Raw genomic sequence first — 19,434 nt, forward strand, 5'->3', positions numbered from 1 at the left:
TCACTTTTAATTTGTGTTTTAAGAAAGTTTAGGCTGTTAGAAATACATCACTGTTCACAAATTCTGCCCACTCAATCACTGTAGAAAATACAACGGATTTGTATACAAACACGATCTCTCCTATATGCAGAGACAGATTTTCTGTACGTATTCTTCATTCTGGCTTGATCTGTTGATTTCAGATAAAAACTGGTATTTTTATCTGACCATAATTTTTCACTTCATATCTGATATTTGTGCCTGTCCTCATAATAGCAGAATGTGTATACCCATTACTTATAACAGTGATAAGCAATATCAACAGAAACTTTTGATTGAGATGGAAGCTATGAATCATCAGATGTGTTTAGCAGCTAATTTAATCAAATTTGACCAAGAAATGACAAAGTTATTGCAATTTAAAACTTATTAAATTACCTCCTCTGTCACCAGCCCTTACCTTTCAACTCAAAGTTCAAGAGGGCCATAATGGCTATAAGCCACTTAGTCCAAATGATAGGACATTTCCGGACAGCTTGATAACTTTTGACTGTTGCTGTCCCCAGGGCGTTCGGTTAGCCCGAGGTCCTGGGTTTTGACCCACGAAAATCGAGAAAAACTGGTTTTTGCCCCACACAGAATATACCCCGTGCGTCGACTTGACTCGTGGACATTTACCTTGATGCGTCTCAAGTTCGAAAGTTCTGCCCCTTGTCAATCAAAATCATAGTGAATTTCAATATCGTTTGCCAGTATGGCAGTAGGCGGAGTGTTGTATGTTAATTAGCAACCACACCACGTGCCGACAGACACGTGGCCATCTCGCGGTGTGTATTTAGTACAATAATCACACCCTATTACCTGATGTCCACCACGCCGAGGGATGTGACTGCCACAGGATAGGAAATCAATAACGGAGAGTAGTGGTGTTAGTTTTTTAGCAGTATTTTTTCATTTCGACTTTCCATGAAGATATTCTGGTGCAGGCAAACGAGTAAGTGCCTAAACATATTATATAATTAATCCTGGTCGCCAACTTTGCAAAATAAAGAAATATTCAGCTGTTTAAATTGGACGTTTATTAAAATTGATGCGAAAATCATATTCAACGACCCAATTCGAAATGTTTACAAAATAATTTGATCGGGTTTACCTCACACGTCAAACGAATAATGATATGGGGATAATCCTGGCAAGTTTCAAGTCTGTCCGTACGTCTACACCGACGTTCTGACCCTCCAAAGGGACCCGGGTATAGTCACATATGATAAACTTTACCGCAGAGGGTATTTTTAAATGATCTCCATCCCACCAAGGAGTCAAAATCTAGGATATCGTTTATGGCAAAGGGAAATTTGGTGTAAAAATGTTAATTCTGGCTGTTTATTTTGCTTTTAAGACCTGGGAGGTCATGGAATTATTAGCAATATGCATTGTTTATATACTTGTGTTTAATAATGGGTGATTTTCAATGGTGAACACCGCTGTAACACGGTGTTATTCAGTCTACATTGTATTTCTATCTATCTCCGACATAAATGCACTTGTTGGTAAGGCTCTATGGGTAGGGTAGTGTGTAGTATTTCTTTCTTAAATAGTATGTGATGGCACCACTAACCGGGGGGTTTGAACCTCTATGCAGCTCGTCTGGGCGTACCAGTTGCTTTAAGCACTGGCATTGGCAATAGGGGTAAAATGACGTCAAGGGGAGGGGTGCGGTCAGGACTGTTTATTACAATAAGGCTGTCATTATTATTGTCATTATTAATAGGGGATGAAAATCCCCGAGACGGTTACATCTGTATACAGTTATTTGTCTTTGTTGTTTGCATATACTGAGGCAATTTTTTCAACGTTTTCCGGTTCCGGTTTATGTACACACAACAGACAAATTGTCTGCATGAACATTCGAGCACCTCGAATCAGTCACAGAAATTCGTAAATCGTGCCAACATGATTCTTTTACTTCTGTTTCGTAATGAAAACTGTACATGCAACTGAAAAACACTTAAAACAGTAAGGAATTGAAAAGGCCGTCAAGTTTCTGCATGGAGTGCAAACAAACAAGAAAATCCTAAAGCCAGTGCGAGAACGCAATGAATGACGTCATTGTCACGGCTTCCCGTAAATTTTGCAAAGTATGATATTTGCTGTAAGAGGTATGATGACACTAAATGTAAACATGGTAAACTTATGTTAGAGCGAAGTTTCACTTTCTGTTGAGTGTTGAATATTTCTTTGTAAGTGGATATATAAAAGATAAATCCCGATGCTAGGTGGTGCCTTAATTCATATTAACATTATAATAACTAATATTATTATTATTATTATGTACAACGCCATTGAATATATCATTGTATAAAAATAGGCGTTTAATCAAATTATTCAGTTTCAGTTTAAATTCATTTTCAGAGATATAATCATTACAAAAACTTTGTACATGTACCAGAAAATGTTCCTAATGGATTTTCATTGGGGATTTCCTAACACAAATTTACAGAATAAGTTTGGACAAGTCAGAGACAACGACAGTGGAAGTTATCGCGCTGTCCCAAAACGCCCTATTATTTGGACTTTTGTTAAGCCAAAAGTGAGTCACTAGCTGTCACAGCCAATGAGACTAGGTCGCAACATTTACGCTCTGACTCCCTTAATTGAGAAACTGATGACGTGCACAGGTACCCTGCGACTGGACAAATGGCCGCCGTGCTGATTGCCCGCCGTGATTTGACTGATATTTATCTTATCTAAATTGTTTACACATGTTGTCACCAAATAAGGTGTGTTTTTTATAATCATCTGAGAATAATTAGGCACATTTTGAAAAAGAATTTCTTTCGAAATTTGGGTTATTTGGTGATAACATTTGTAAACAATTTCAATGCCATAAATATCGGTCAATTCAAGGCAGGCAGTCAAAACGGCGGGCATTCGTCCAGTCGCATGGTACCTGTGATCGCTACAAATTACATCTACATCATTACGCCAAACTGTCAGACTTGACATTTCTTTGACGGTGTGCAAGGAAAGAGAAAGTGTGAGAAAACTGAAAATAGTGAAAGCTAGAAGTTTGAGTCCCGGTCAAGATTTGGTGCAGATAGTCAAAAGTTAGAACTGTGAAGAAGTATACCCAGTCACTTTTCAGGTCCATCAGGACACGACCAATTCGGCTTCCGTGGCGGTACCAGGGCCCAAGGCCCGACCGACATAGCTCGAGTCCATCATATGAACACCTAATTTGGGACTGGGAAGGGTGTCCCCTTAGAAGGTCAGGTTGGATAGCCCGCTCTTAAAAGATGCCAAAGAGAGGGCCTCAGCAACAGCTGCTAGTAGATCATTCCATAGCGGTATAGTACGTGGGAAAAAGCTAAACTTGAGACTGTCTGTAGATGTAGGGTGTGGCAAGAAACCCTTTCCATGCTTGTGTCGTGGCATGACCTTTCTCGGAGTCAGATATTTGTTACCATCTATGTCAACGAGGTGGTTTACTATGCGGTAGAGCATTGTCAGTTGGTGTTTCTGGCGGCGTGATTCGAGTGTTTCCCATTGTAGCTCTTCCAACATGCAGGTGACACTGCTGGTGTTATGGTACCTGTTAGTGGCAAAGCGTGCTGCGCGCCGTTGTACCATTTCCACTTGACGTTTATGTGATACTGCGTGTGGACTCCATACTGTGCAGCAATACTCTAGGTTAGAACATACCAGGGAGATATAAGCACTGGTCTTGGTTTCTCTAGAGGTGTTCCGTAGGTTGCGCCGCAGAAAGCCGAGCATGTTGTTTGCTTTCTTGGTCACTCGGTCGATATGTGGTTACCATGAAAGTTCAGAGTTAAGGTCCACACCAAGGTACTTAGATGTTTTTTCACTGGATAGTTGGATGCCTTTCAGTATGTAGTTAGTTGAAATGATCTTGGTTCTTGCCCTTGTTACACGTAGAACACTGCACTTTTGCGGGTGAAAGTCCACACCCCATATAGCTTCCCACTTGGCTAGTGCATCAAGATCTGCTTGAAGAAGTTGGCAATCAAGGTCGGATCGGATCTGGCGATAGAGCATGCAGTCGTCCGTGAAGAGTCGTACACTTGATAGTAATCCCTCCGGAAGGTCGTTGATGAATATTAGGAAAAGGAGAGGACCTAATACGGAACCTTGGGGGACACCGCTAATGACAGGGACCTCTTCTGAACGCTGACCATGAACCAAGACTCTCTGTGTTCTACCATGTAAAAATGACGAGATCCGATCTAATGTGTTACTTCTGATTCCATAATGTTGCACTTTCCTTAAGAGGCACTGGTGTGGCACGCGATCAAATGCTAAAATCCAATATGATCAAGTCCATTTGAATCCTGTTGTCGAGCGACTCAGCAAGCTCATGCACTAGAGTTAGTAGTTGAGTTTCGCAACTCCTCCTTGCTCTGAACCCATGCTGACAGTCGTGAAGGATGGCATGCTTGTCTAGGTGCTTGAGTGACAATGACATGCTCAAGCAGCTTGCAACATAAACTTGTTAGGGACACAGGACGGTAATTTGCAGGATCTTGCCTAGCACCCTTCTTGTATATGGCTGTGACACTGGCTTGTCGCCAGTCCCGTGGTACATTTCCTTCGCTGATGGAGCGTTGAAAGATCAGGGTCAAGATCGGGGCCAAGTCTTCAGCACAGTCCTTCAATATCCTAGCTGATATGTCGTCTGGACCTGAAGCTTTCTTGGGCTTCATATTCTTGAGGAGCTTCAGGATGCCTTCCTCTTGTAACTCGATCTTGTCCATGTCCGGGTAAGGTGTACCCGTAGGACTGGGGATCTCGCCGGTTTTCATCTGTGAAAACTGACTTGTATTGTCGGTTCAGTATGTTGGCCTTGTCTCTTGCTGAGTTGAACAGTCTTCCATTATCCTTGAGCGGTGAAATACCAGTGTTGTCTTTCCGTAAAGATTTAATGTAGTTCCAAAATTTCTTTTGTTTTGAAGGTTTAGTTTCATCAGGGTCATCAACTTCAATCAAGTTGTTCACATAATTTTGATAAGTTTCTCTTTCAAGTTTCTGAGTCAGGGGTGTAAAATTCCACTCTGCCGCTCGCATTGGCGAGTTAAAGTCTGAGTAGGATGAATGGACCTCGCTGTATACTCGACCGATCGTCCTTACTTTACCAAAATTTAGAAATTACAACTCCAAAACGTCAACAAACTTTGGGATGGTTCAGTCGCTACCTGGATTGACTGGAATTTACCCCCGCGAATCGTAAAGATATCAAAACGTCATGCCGGTAATTTTCCATTCCACAAGCACGTGCGACCTATCGTATTAAATATCTAATTTACATTGTCACGTACACAAAAACCGTGCGTAGTGCATTCATTTTTTAACATTTTCGCTTCAAGTTTTCAACATCTCTTGAGAAATAATACTTTTTGAATTCTATAATGATTTTAATAAGCTATCGACAGAAATGTAGGCAAAATTCTATAAAAACGGTCGAATTTTCATATAAACATTTGTAATAATTCAAACAGCGTGATCGTAGTTACTTATTTCTTTCTAAAAGTAAATAAATGATGAATACTCTGGGCATAAAATTCAGACTTTTGACCAGAAAGAACAAAAACAGAATAAAAAAATCTTAAATAATGAAAAAGCGGCAGCAATTACAATACATGGAGTTAAACGATTTTTGGCAAACAGATTTCTGTTAGTGCGGCAGAATAGGTTACGTGACCTCGTGAACGTAAACAGAAATGCGATTTTAAAATAAAGCAATGTGATGTCATTGCGGTTTTTAATAAGTTCTAAATGAATCTGTGTACATATATTTTTTGACCAACAATTTAAAAGTTTTTTTTTGTCAAACAATAATGTAAATTCCTCGAGGGCAAATAGGTCACAGAGGTAGGATATCCACTATAGTAACTATCGTTTGAGACATTTACCTTTTATACGGGATATAGCACATTCGCTTTTGATAACAAATTAATGAAGAAACTTTTTATTGATTTCTATTTCTCGGGGCAATTTTAAGAACCGATGCGGTACGATCAGACAGTGATGTGTCACCTGGCGCGAAAACATGACGTAATGCCATGACAATCTCGAGCAAAAATACCACTTTGATCTCCACTTCAGATGTCTGACTCTTTGAGGGGTGTAAATTGATCATGAAAACAAGGTCGATTACTTAGTTTATCGTCTGAATAATTACCGATAATCTTTAACGTTTTTTTCCCTCTCTTTCAACACGGGTGGATGGACGATGATTATTGTGTCCAAATTTTTTAGACACTTTTCAAAATAAATATTTTTCGGGAAATAATACTATTGTACATAATACTCCTTTCATAAAAGTGACAGTATTAAAAGTGTCAATCATTAGGGCGAGTGGCTGTTCACTATGGGCGAGTTGATATTACTGGCTACTAGTCCTGCAGGGCGAGTGGTGTGAAAAATAATTTTACACCCCTGTGAGTGGTACTCTTAGATTGTCTGTATCTGTCGATATCTTTGTCCTGACCAGTTTTCTTCATTCTGGTGTACAGCTTTGCCTTTCTCCTCATGGAAGCCCTCACCTTACGGTCGATCCATGGCTTTTGCTTGAACCCCTCCTTGAGGATCTTTGTTGTGATATATACCGTTCATCTGTAATGTCGCGGTACTTGACATTCGACGTAACCACATTAAACAAGAAACAATACAACAGTGTATTTCTTGTCTTTACCACAATATTTCATGTCATATGCATCAATAACTGTGTGAAAATGAATAAGATATCATTCAAGAAACATCCATGTGTACTTCGAACAACAACAGTCAGCCATTGTTATCATGTGACGCCACATCACTAATATCGCGGTATAGGTCAACAATTGTGTCAATCAAACTATCATAGGTTAAAAAAAACTCAATATAATTCGGGTCTCCCTAAAGTGCAGACATTTTAGCAGATTGCAGATTGCAGTCTGCAATCTTTTCCCTAAATTGCAGACTTTTTCTGCAGTCTGCAGATAAAAAACTCATTACTTCTCCACATGGTGCCATCCCCCATAGGGTTTGCTATAGTTCTGCTGAAGTGTAATAAAGATTAATCAACCACTAAGCAAATGTTTCAAACACAACTTTTAAGTAAGATTTTAGTGTTTAATACTGTTAAATGTCCCAGGAAGTGTTGAGTCATTTCCTTTTTCGTAAAAAAATACCCGGTCTCTTCATATCCTATATATTTTCAACATCATCTCTGTTACATAGTGAAATGTTACAAACCAATTTCCCGGTGTGATTAGAAAAACAAAGAATGTTTTTGTAAAATCACTTTTCCCCCTTTTTCCCAATAAAATGCAATTCAAAACATCTGACATTATATATTAAGGTAGTTCTTCACATTCAGATCAAATTTGTTTTCTCCAATGTAGAAGATTTTAATGCTTCAGAATATACTCAGAAAATTTGGCAAATGAAAAAGAAACGTTTGTTTGCTTTATGTTTTGCTTGACTGATTTGAAAGATTTGGACCTTACATTAGTTTTCATAACGTGCGTCTATGAGGAAGTCACAATTTTAATAATATTTTCAATGTAGATTTTAATGAAACTTCTCATAGTCGTAAATAAACATATGGTCTATAATATGGCAAAATAAAATGTACAGGTCCATGTGCTTGTTTTTGAAATATATGCCAATGATTAGAGACATCTGCACATTTCGTGTTGATTTTTAGCTCGACTATTCAAAGAATAGTCTAGCTATTCTACTCACCCTGGCGTCGGCGTCGGCGTCACATCTTGGTTAAGTTTTTGCATGCAAGTGCATACAGCTATTATTTAAAGGTATATAGCTTTTAAACTTATTTTTTTCTTTTTCTAGGTCAATTACCAACCTCACTGGGTCAAGTTCCATAACTCTGACATGTATTTTGAGCAAATTATGCCCCCTTTTGGACTTAGAAAATTCTGGTTAAAGTTTTAAAGTTTTACATGCAAGTTACTATCTCCAAAACTAATGCAGATATTGAATTGAAACTTCACATGTGTCTTTGGGTTATAAAACTAGTTGATAGCAGCAAGTCCCATAACTCAGACCTTCATTTTGGCCAAATTTTGCCCCCTTTTGGACTTAATAAATTTTGGTTAAAGTTTTGTGTGCAAGTACATACAGCTATTACTAAAAGACATATAGATTTGAAACTTATTTCTTCTTTTTCTTGATCAATTACCTACCTCACTGGGTCAAGTCCCATAACTCTGACATGTATTTTGAGCAAATTATGACCCCCTTTTGGACTTAGAAAATTCTGGTTAAAGTTTTACATGCAAGTTACTATCTCCAAATCTAATACAGATATTGAATTGAAACTTCACATGTGTCTTCGAGGTTATAAAACTAGTTGATAGCACCAAGTCCCATAACTCTGACCTTCATTTTGGCCAAATTATGCCCCATTTTTAGAAAATTAGAAAACACTTAGAAAATCCTGGTTAAAGTCTTGCGTGCAAGTACATACAGCTATTACTAAAAGGCATATAGATTTGAAACTTATTTTTTCTTTTTCTTGATCAATTACCAACCTCACTGGGTCAATTCCCATAACTCTGACATGTATTTTGGGCAAATTATGCCCCCTTGCCCCCTTTTAGACTTAGAAAATTCTGATTAAAGTTTTACGTGCAAGCTACTATCTCCAAAACTAATGCAGATATTGAATTGAAACTTCACATGTGCCTTTGGGGTTATAAAACTAGTTGATAGCACCAAGTCCCATAACTCTGATATGCATTTTGGTCAAATTATGTCCCCTTCTGAACTTAAAACTCTTTTGATATTTAACCTTATGGGGTAATATTTTCCTGCTTCTGGGACAATATTTCGAATAGTCGAGCTTGGCTGTCTTACGGACAGCTCTTGTTTAAACAAAAATAAACGTCCCAACAACATGCAGGTGTCCTCTTCATTTTGGCGATATACAAAGTTTCATCTTATTTAGATGGAAACTGTAGGAGGAATCGAGTACACAATGTTCTCAATGTTCTGATGAAGTTGTAGCTTTTCTTTGTCCTTATAAGGTCTTCTACTCCAAATGAAAGTCCTGATAATATGTTTGTGACCACTTCATGCTGACGATGTATACAAAGTTTTATTTTAACTGAATACTAACTTCTACACAAGAAATTGTGCTAGATGGACTGACTGGAGGAAGGACAAATGGATGAACCGACTGACATTTTAAACACATTATGACTCCCCTGTCTTTGAATCTTAGGCATAAAACAGTTTTATAAAATATTCTAGTTTCTAAAAAATTGAAAATGACTTTAAGTGAATTTTATTTATGGAAAAGTGTGTATTGGATTCTGACTTATTATTTTATAAACCTACAACTGGGATAATATATGAACATAGTTACAAGAACAACAAAAGTTAAAGTTACTGCCAGTAGTTGTCACATTGTTCATTATTTTTACAGATGTCTGTAACTGTTTAACAAATGCTTTCAATGTTCACACACATATTGGCATCATAAGGTAACTTCACACAGTAAGTTACGTAACTCAGCTTTTATTTAATCAAAATTTTATCTCTTTAAAAAAAATGCTTAAACATTTTGGTTGAAGTTTAGCATATAAGCTGGTTTCTGAGAAAGTACTGTACGGAATGCTTACAAACCAGGTCTCTTGCATCATTAGATGACTCAATACGGCAAGTGGAACAGCTCTAGCTCTTTTTTGTCATACTGGAACAGAAATTTTTTGTCTGAATAATGACCGAGTATGAATTCTGTGTTTGAAAACTTGTATGAGTACGTTTGGATTAATCCTGAACTATATCTGAACAGGTCTGTATTTTGAAGTGTCAAAATACATTCTGACTATTTCAGAATAAGAATAACATTTGAACATTTCACTGTTTTGAAAAAGTGTTTGAAAATGTTCTGATTACTTCTAAATGATATCACAACATTTTAGAAAGTAGTTCAGAATAATTCAGACACTGAAATCTTCTGAATTATTACTGAAACAATGTTTATAATTTAAAGGCACTACTGTCTGAAAATGTCTGAAAACAGATGGCTACTTTGACAATGAAATCTTTAGTGCCAGTGTACCCATCTCAAAACAGCTCCCAGTACTTAAATAATTCACCCATAATATGACTAATCTTATTTTTTCAGCCTCCAATATGTCACCCCAACAACATTGTGAGATCTTCAGAAAGTTTTGAAACAGAAGCAATATTTTTAAAAAATCTAAAATAATATATGATCAAACATGTTCCACATATTTATGTGTATATCTGTTTAAGAAAATTTCAGATAATAATCAGGAAACAATTCATAAGGTCGCTCACATCACTGTGAATTATTACATATTTGTAAATAAAAGGTCATAGTAATATACATATACCATTCCTTTTTTACTTTTCTTTTTCTGTAATATTCTTTCTTTGGGAATTGTAAGGCAGTGTTTTTATATTAAGGTGAAATGCACCTAATTTGAAGTTCTTGGGTTCCATTTCGAAATTTTGTTTAATATAAAATTCAGCATATACCTCATAAAATGCGTATTTTACATTTTTGATTTTTCTGTAACATTTTTCTCTGCAAACCTTCAAACACGACCATTGACGTCCATTTTTGATGAACCATGATTTCGCATCCGTCAGACTGTTTTTGCAAATCGTTCTGTTTAGTCAGCAAGTATCGATTTGCTTGTTACTCATCATATTTTCATTAAAAAATGTCTTAAAAATGGTGAATAATTTGTGGAGATCATTTTAATGTTGAGGTTGATACTTACATTAAATTGACGTCAGAGCGACAAATATGACGTTTAGTTTTGAATAAAAAGTTTGCGTTAATCTTGTCTCATGTAAAACCCAAACGATGACTAACATGATGATGAAAACTTTATTTTCTGTCGAATGAAGGAATAAAATTATGGCGTCACCGGATTCATTTTCGCGTAAAATTATGTTACGCTACCCCTACCCCCAAATCACAAGATAGCGCAATTGAGTATTTTTTCATGTATCTCCTCTTTTTAGGATAAACTGTACTATTTTATTTTACCTAGTAGAATTAAATCAAAACAGCCTTTAAAACTCTGTTACTTTAGCGAAATAATTTCTGTGTAGAACTCAGATTTTGATGTTTAGATTTATTCAATAAATGAGAATGCGACAAAATCGACACCCCATTACCCTTTACACTGTTACCCCAAATAAAAAAAAATGCGTAATTCAATGGATTTTCTGATTCTCGTGATCAAGACAACTCATTTTTAACCTATACAAATCTCTGTTAGTAATGCCAACTTCCCCACATGAATCAGAGGTGGAGGACGAATAAGTTCAGATACAATGTCTTTTATCAAATCGTCACGGAGAACATATGCCTCTCCAGGAAATCAAGCTTATGACCCTGTGATCCATAAATTTGCACAGGAAAAAAGAAGTTATAGGTAAAGAATAAATTTCCTAGAAAATGAATTTCAATTTTCACTAATTTAGCCAAAGTACTATGACCTAGGATGAAAACGTTTTAAATCACATTATCGTAGATGGCCAACTATAAGAAAATTTGATACGTTAATGTCAAGCTGAAAATCATAGGATTTGTGCAAATTCTTTTTTGCATTTAAATTTAGAGAAAGGACTTGATTTTTTTTTTCGATTTTTTCTTTCCAAGAGGAATCGATCATTTAGCTACTTTCTCCTATATACATATGTATTTAAAACTTATTTTGTAAATTTGATTTTTTTAAATGTAATTACATAAAAAAGAATCCTGTAATTTGCACAGTCTCACACCATGATATTAATTATCATATCAGTTAGCCTCAATTAATTACTCAGTTAGCACCAAATATCAATTAGCCACAATTAATTACTCAATAATTGCTAAAGCCAATAAATCATCTGATAAGTAGATGTGAACAGTAAGTATATAAGTATATACCATTTACATCCCTATTACTGTATTAATTGTATATGTATATACATGTATGTATTTATATTAATTGTATTAAAGTCTCATTCTATCATATACATTAATTTCAAACAACAACCGTAACTGCAAGACCATTGTAAGACAGATTTATAGGATACTATCAATTGCAAAGTCTATCTATTTTAAAGCTGAATTATAATGAAATCAATAATCATATTTCGAAGTCTGACTTATGAGTTAAAATTAAATATTTTTATGACGCTGGTGCTGAAAGACACAGAATGCATATATTGTCTGAATATAAGTGATGCCACTTCCTAGCCTGCGACCATTTGAAGAATAATCGGAGATATTCTAATTAACCATGGGCGGCAGCGTCTGCATCACACCTAGTTTTAAAGTTTTGCATGCAAGCTCATATCTCAGTAACAATTGCTTTTATTGGATTGAGAATTTACACATCAAACCCCAGGCACTCTTGGATTATATGGTCCTTGAATTGCTCGAAAAAAATGCGAATTTAGCCTTGTCCGCTCTCTTAAGTCGAACAGTTTCATCTGATCTTCACCAAACTTGCTGACAATGTTTGTGGGCATAATATTTTGGCCAAGTTCAATATTAACCACCCAAATCACCCCAGGCAGTCTTGAATTATGGCCCTTGAATTAGGTCAAGTTCGATGACGGGCATATTTTGTGACAGTCTGGCACTCTTGTTATTATTTCCTATTATATCATATTAATTTTTTTTATTATTTAACTGAAACTGTTTAATTGACTTTAAATATATCTGCCCGGGATAAAAAGACGGTAACAATTTTTTTTTTTTTGCTAGGTTATGTCTAGAGCAAATAATTTGATTTATATAAAATAGATCCATCCAATCTATTTTAATGACATATGAAAGTTAATGACAATCTATAGATACTTATTATGTTTAATGTTGCTATTTATTTTTCATTTTCATTTTCTTTAACTCTAGAAAACTTGGATTATGATGCGTATATAATTATACATGTATATCAGTCAGGGGTGTAACTATTTTAAGTTATGTAACCTATTTCAGTTACTTTTTCAAGCATTTTATAACCTGTATTAGTTATAAAATATAGTTAACTCAGGTAAGTTATTCAAAAAAGTCTTTTTGCTGTTCTCACAAAGTGACCTTTAAAGTGAAATTAGTAGCAAACTGTGGTTAATCAAATTCGCTTTTAGTCTGATCATGACCTGATAAGCATAATGGGATGTTAAGAGTTTTATAGCTTTAAATCTTTTGCGTAAAGCTTCATCAGCCTTGCCTAAAAAATTTTACTGCGTAACTGGAAAGATAAAAGTTCAAGGATTCAGGAAATAATTGCATTAGTCTCATTCAAAATGAGGAACTGGCACAGGAGGGCTTTGTAATATTTAATGATAACTGAAACAAGTTATGAAAGAATAAGCAGTAACTGAAATGGGTTATAAACTGCGATAACTTGAAACAGTTACACCCCTGACTGTATATATGAAACTAATTCAAATAATCATGTTTAACTTAAGCATTTATTTTGTCAGGAAGAACACACTAGGTGGTAAATAAGATAATGAGCCTATTAAAAAATGCCCAACAGGGGGTATCTCTTATATAATTACACAAGTCTGCAATCAGAGTCTGCAGAAATAGTCTGCAGTTTAGGAAATTAACATTATTTGCCCTATATAATCTTATCTGCTTGCAGACTGCCGTCTGCAAAAAAGTCTGCAGTTTAGGGAAAAAACTGCAGACTGCAATCTGCAATCTGCTAAAATGTCTGCAAAATAGGGAGACCCATATAATTCAAACATTGAAAAGCTATCTAAGTCAAACTAACAGGAACACTCAAAAGTCATTAAACGCCAAGTTAAATGTTTTACATTATCTGTTTACATTGTTAACATTGGCACTATCGAAAATATTCTCCTCTGTGCAGCAGACACACCAGATATTTTGCAAGTAAATCACAAGGTCGCGGGCGTGGTCATAATGTAGCGGAGCCTAAGAATCGTACTATTACTTAATATTTTCTGTTTGATAGTTATCTAACATGTTATAATTCACTGCTCAGTATCATGGGTGTATTTTGAGGAGATGGTCTGGAGGCCCCCATCCCTTCCTCCCCTTTAAAATCCGTCGAGTTAAGACGTTTTGACGTTTCGCCCGATACCGATATATCATTCATTTTTCTGTAGCTGGGGGATGTTACGTAAAATTTTGTGTCCTCTAACCTATAGGCGGGACTTAATTTGCATAATTAATGAGGACAAATGCCGATCAGCTGGTAGACGAACTTATAAACATTGCAAATATTTGCTTAATTCATGGATTTTTGCAATAAATATGTGAAAAATACGATTTTAATAAATCTTGACAGATATTTAGCAATGTAACTGCAGGTAGGAACATTTTCCGCCAGCACGAGTAAATAGGTCACGAACTTCCCCGGTAAACACCAAGTAGGTGGCGCAACTCAAATACCGCGAAATTAGTGATAACGCGAGATTAGTGATGTTGAGTATACTTGTTCATCAAGGATGTTAATTTCTTCTTGAATTTTGTCCAAACCACATCAACTGAAGCATTAGGAATATTAGACAAGTCTTCATGTAGCTCGCATAGCTCCTCTCTGAGACCCTTGTAATTAGCCTTGTTGTATGTGAAGACTTTTCTCTTGAGAAAATGATGACAATCCGCGGTCATCCGAATACTCGGACATGTCCGAAATAATCTTGATTCGGTAAACAAAAACACTTACAAAACTAGCAAACGGACATGACAACCACCCGTGTAGGAAGATATATTTATGAAAAATACCTGAATTAAGATCTGTTTGCAGAAGAGTAATCTCTAAGTTTTGTATATTTGTCATTTTTTGTTCCAAATTCACGTGTGAAACATGGGCGCTGACATTTTAATGTTGCATTGTGGGAGATTTAAAATGTTTAGCAAGGGAAACCACTCTAGCACTAATTATGCTAATTGTGATATGGATGTCAAGTGTAGGTGAGTTTTCTGTATTTCTGAATTGATCTTGACCGTTAATAAGTATGATCAACAGACACATTTACGCAGTTTCAATTATATTATATGAAACCTGTGTACAGTACAAGAAACTTCCACGTATAATCTGGAGCAATGATATCTATCTTCTTCCCAGGTATAATAAGAACAGAGAGAAGCTGATAGAAATTTTTGCATTTTCTGTTGAAGTAAGATACAGTAGACAATTTGGTTAAAACTTTGTACACATGTGTGCCAGACAGGACTGACTTGGCCCGGAGTAAAAGTGTCTCAGCTGGACTGGCATGAAGCTATCGGTGAGTATTTACATAGTAGAAGATGCAGCATGTATAGTACATTAAGATGCCGGCCTTGTAAGCTGTATGGCCTGTCCACATGCGCGTTAGTTGGCCGACATACAATGCATACACAATGCTGTAGTTTGGTATGATAGTACAATGCTGTAGTTTGGTATGATAGTGAATCCTTATAGTACCAGTAGTCAAGTTTTCTAGCTGGGCCCGTGTAATAAAAGTTCTCTATGTACACTGAGTTAAAACTGGTAAAACGGTGAAGTTTAGTTGTTGTGCTGGCTGGCCAAGACCGACTTGAAGCCTTCCAGGGTTGTCTGGTCAACAGCCACTTGAGGCAGTGTGTTCCAAAGAATGACAGTAGCGGGATAGAAGCTATGCTGGTAGGTCAATGTGCAAGTTTGGATTTGGCAAAGACCTTGGTTGTGCCCTCTGGTGTATCTTGCAGGAACAAGTGGTGGGTTTGGTGATGTCGACTAAGTTGTGTAGGATTTTGAAAACATAGTTGTTCTTGCAGTGTTTCGCCGGTATTGTAGTGTGTCCCATTTCAGGTCTTGTAACATGTTGGTGACACTGCTAGTCCGAGCATAGTTGTTGAACACAAATCTAGCAGCTCTTTGCTGAACCATTTCAAGTTGACATGGTTGATGGACGTGATTTTCGGAGAAGGGACACCAAACTGGTGAAGCATATTCCACCGTAGGGCAGACATAGGTCATGTATGCATTGGCTTTAGCACTGACTGGGCTGGAATGGATGTTTCTACGAAGAAAAGATATGGTTGAATTTGCTTTCTTTGAGGTATTGTCAACATGTCTGATATGATGCCAAGGTACTTTGCACTAGGTGTAGTTTTCAGGTTACTTCCATGTAGACTATAGGTTGTGATGATATGGTTTCTCTTTTTTGTAATGTGGATGACGTCACACTTCTCTGGATAGAAGTCCATCTGCCAGTCCTTCTCCCAAGTACTGAGACTATCTAGATCTGCTTGAAGTTGGTCTCCATCTACCTGAAACCGGATGTTCTTGTACAGCATGGAATCATCGGCAAATAGACCGGTGCTATTTGACCTTGGTAGGTCATTTATATAGGCCAGAAAGAGTAGTGACCCAAGAACACTGCCTTGGGGGACACCAGAAGTAACAGGTGAGATAGAGGAACAACTTGTTGAGTTCTGGACGACAGAAAGTCCTCGATGCAAGCATGGATGTTACTACGGATGCCATATTGGTCTAGTTTCTGGAGAAGTCGAGAACGGGGCACCTTATCAAAGGCTTTGGAAAAAGTCTAGTAGGATAACATCAATTTGTTCGTTGTTGTCTAAGCCTTTGGCGAGGTCCTTGCTGGTGTTGATTTGTTGAGTGTCTCAGGAACGTCTCTTCCTGAAGTCATGCTGACAGTCAGAGAGTATGTGATGAGCATCGAAGTGTTGCATGATGTTGCTGAAGATGATATGTTCGAGAATTTTACAGGAAGCAGAAGTCAAAGAGATAGGGCGACAGTTGGATGCAGAAGACAGGTGAGACTATAGCTGTTTTCTGGGATTTTACCGAGATTAGTCGATAACTGGAACAGTTTAGCTTGTCCTGGGGGGAGTTCTTCTAATGCTAGCTTCAGCAATCTGGTGGGGATCTTGTCTGGCCTTGCTGCCTTATGCGGCTTCAGATTGTGCAGAAGCTCTTGGACACCCTTTGGCTGTAATGGTATGGCACTGACTGTGGGAATGGTACTCACGGTGGAAGAGTTGGACGACTAGATTTGTCTTCATATCTCAACACCACACTAGCCTTTCTCATTTTCCTTATCGGGATGACTCATTTTATGATCAGGTATTTTATTTTTGTCATCCCTCTTAGCCTTAACGGTATTTGTATTTTACTGTTAGGAAAACAAAGACATTAAAAAATCCAAACAAGTCATAATATACTGGTCAGACTTACTTGATTTAATAAATTAAACATTAATATTCATATAGAAACTTCAAATGTTGAATTTGAATCATAATTTTAAATAAGAGACTTAAATCTTAGAAAATATGATGTGACAGGTGTGAGGAGATATCTACCCTGACACCGGTTTCAATAAACAGCAGACTGCAGATGACACTAAATTGCAGAAACAAAACACAAAATATAGATTTGTAAAATGTCAGCAAGGTAAGTTTGTACTTTAATGTCAACATAAATTCTTTATCAGAAATGACCGTATTCGTTACAAATACTTTGTACATTTACCAGAAAAGGTTCCCAATGGATTTTATTGGGGATTTCCTAACAGAAATAATCCCCTAGCAGAAATATACAGAATAAGTTTGGACTGATGGAGACAGCGACAGTCAAAACATCCTATTATTTGGACTACCACCACACTAGGCTCAATTTTTCGACTGCAAGGCAGACCTATTTTACAGACTAACATTTCCTGTGTGTCTGCCTCTACGTCTCAAGTAGTTATGATCAAAACTGTGGTGGAAATTGATGCGATTTAAACTTTATGATTTATAATTTTACATACACATTTTTGGGGGGGGGCATATAGATTTGCTCTTGTCCGTCCGTCCTTCCATCCGTCCGTCTGTCCGTCAGTCCGTTCTTCCGAAAATGTTGTGTCGTGCGTAGCTCTGAAAGTATTTGATGTAGAGTCACAAAACTTTACAGGAATGTTGGTCAGCATGTGTAGTTGTGCACCTGGGGTTTCGCGTCCGGATTCATTCAGTCATGTAGAAGTTATGGCCCCTGACTTTGTAAAAATTGGTTATTTTAATGTTGTGTCGTGCCTAGCTCCAAAAGTATATGACCTAGAGTCACAAAACTTTACAGGCATGTTGGTCAGCATGTGTAGTTGTGCACCTGGGGTTTCGCGTCCGGATTAATCCAGACATGTAGGAGTTATGGCCCCTGACTTAGTAAAAAATTGGTCATTTTAATGTTGTGTCGCGCATAGCTCCAAAAGTATTTGACCTAGAATCACCAAAGTTTACAGGAATGTTGGTCAGCATGTGTAGTTGTGCACCTGGGGTTTCGCGTCCGGATTCATTCAGTCATGTAGCAGTTATGGCCGCTGACTTTGTAAAAATTGGTCATTTTAATGTTGTGTCATGCCTAGCTCCAAAAGTATATGACCTAGAGTCGCAAAACTTTACAGGCATGTTGGTCAGCATGTGTAGTTGTGCACCTGGGGTTTCGCATCCGGATTCATTCAGTATTGTAGGAGCTCTGGCCCCTGACTAATGTCATGTAGTGGGGGCATCTGTGTCCCATGGACACATTTCTAGTTTTACTACTGTTGTTTTTTTTCACTATGAAAAACATAAACAATGATTTAAAAATGCCAAAATATTAACAAAAGTTAAAAATGGAATGTTAAACCTACCATAACAACTTCCATATTATACATATTCAAATTTGAAATGTATAAACGAATAACCAATGAAACGCTTGGAACGTATAACAGGGTTTAAAAAAAATAAACCAATTGATACACACACAGCTTTACATGACTGAGGTAGAAATTTAACAGTGTAAGCGGAAAACACACTGACATACACTGAGCTTTAAAAACGTGTTTTGCCTACAAAATGGAGGGTTTCTCATTTGTAAGCCACAGTAAGGACATATAATGATTGTATTTTGAAATTCCAGACATGTAATTTTAGTGTGAAAAATTGGGTTTAAGTATATATTTAAAGCCTCCAAAGGTAGCGACACAATTTGCATCGCTGGTTATATACACATAGAAGGAAAACTTTCTGCATTGTTTTGAATGTTAAGTGGGTTATAAGTGGAAGAGAGATATTGACCTGTGCAAAAATTATCACAATATCACGACTAGCGTACCATTAGTTGGACTACAACCACACCAGATTTGCCTTAGATAATCTTATGGCCAAGGCTATCCGCACGGCGGTTGTGCCAATAATTTTCCTTATCCGCGCGACCAAAGTGCCAATTATTTTCTTTATTCACACAATGGTCATGCCGATTATTTTCGTTTATTGATACGAGTAAAACACTGTATACATAAAGCAAAGTTTAGTTAATCTTTTCTGAAGTTTTCCCTGCTTATCAGATCTTCATAAAGTACCAATTATTTGACAATTGTAAAATCACGGCATTCAGGTCTGATAACTAACTTAGGTGTTTGTAATACACAGCTTTCATGGACAGTCTTTAGAAGGAACAAAGAACAGCAGTTACA

General features: G+C 36.9%; 2 protein-coding genes across 3 annotated transcripts in view; one reads left to right on the plus strand and one right to left on the minus strand.

The window, feature by feature from the left end:
- The window catches only part of LOC123529705 (tetratricopeptide repeat protein 27-like), a 76,944-nt gene extending 62,066 nt beyond the window's left edge, over nucleotides 1-14,878 (minus strand). Inside the window, 1 exon segment of the mRNA XM_053524187.1 lies at nucleotides 14,738-14,878. Coding sequence (XP_053380162.1) covers nucleotides 14,738-14,792 — 55 coding nt within the window. The 5' untranslated portion in view covers nucleotides 14,793-14,878.
- Nucleotides 14,860-19,434, plus strand: part of LOC123529728 (uncharacterized) — a 45,537-nt gene continuing 40,962 nt past the window's right edge. For both annotated transcript variants that reach the window (XR_008366135.1, XM_045310234.2), the window contains exon 1: nucleotides 14,860-14,926. The gene's annotated coding sequence lies outside the window, so the exon portion shown is untranslated. The remainder of the gene's footprint in view (nucleotides 14,927-19,434) is intronic.

This window comes from Mercenaria mercenaria, chromosome 1 (genome assembly GCF_021730395.1).
Source record: "Mercenaria mercenaria strain notata chromosome 1, MADL_Memer_1, whole genome shotgun sequence".
Lineage (NCBI taxonomy): Eukaryota > Metazoa > Mollusca > Bivalvia > Venerida > Veneridae > Mercenaria > Mercenaria mercenaria.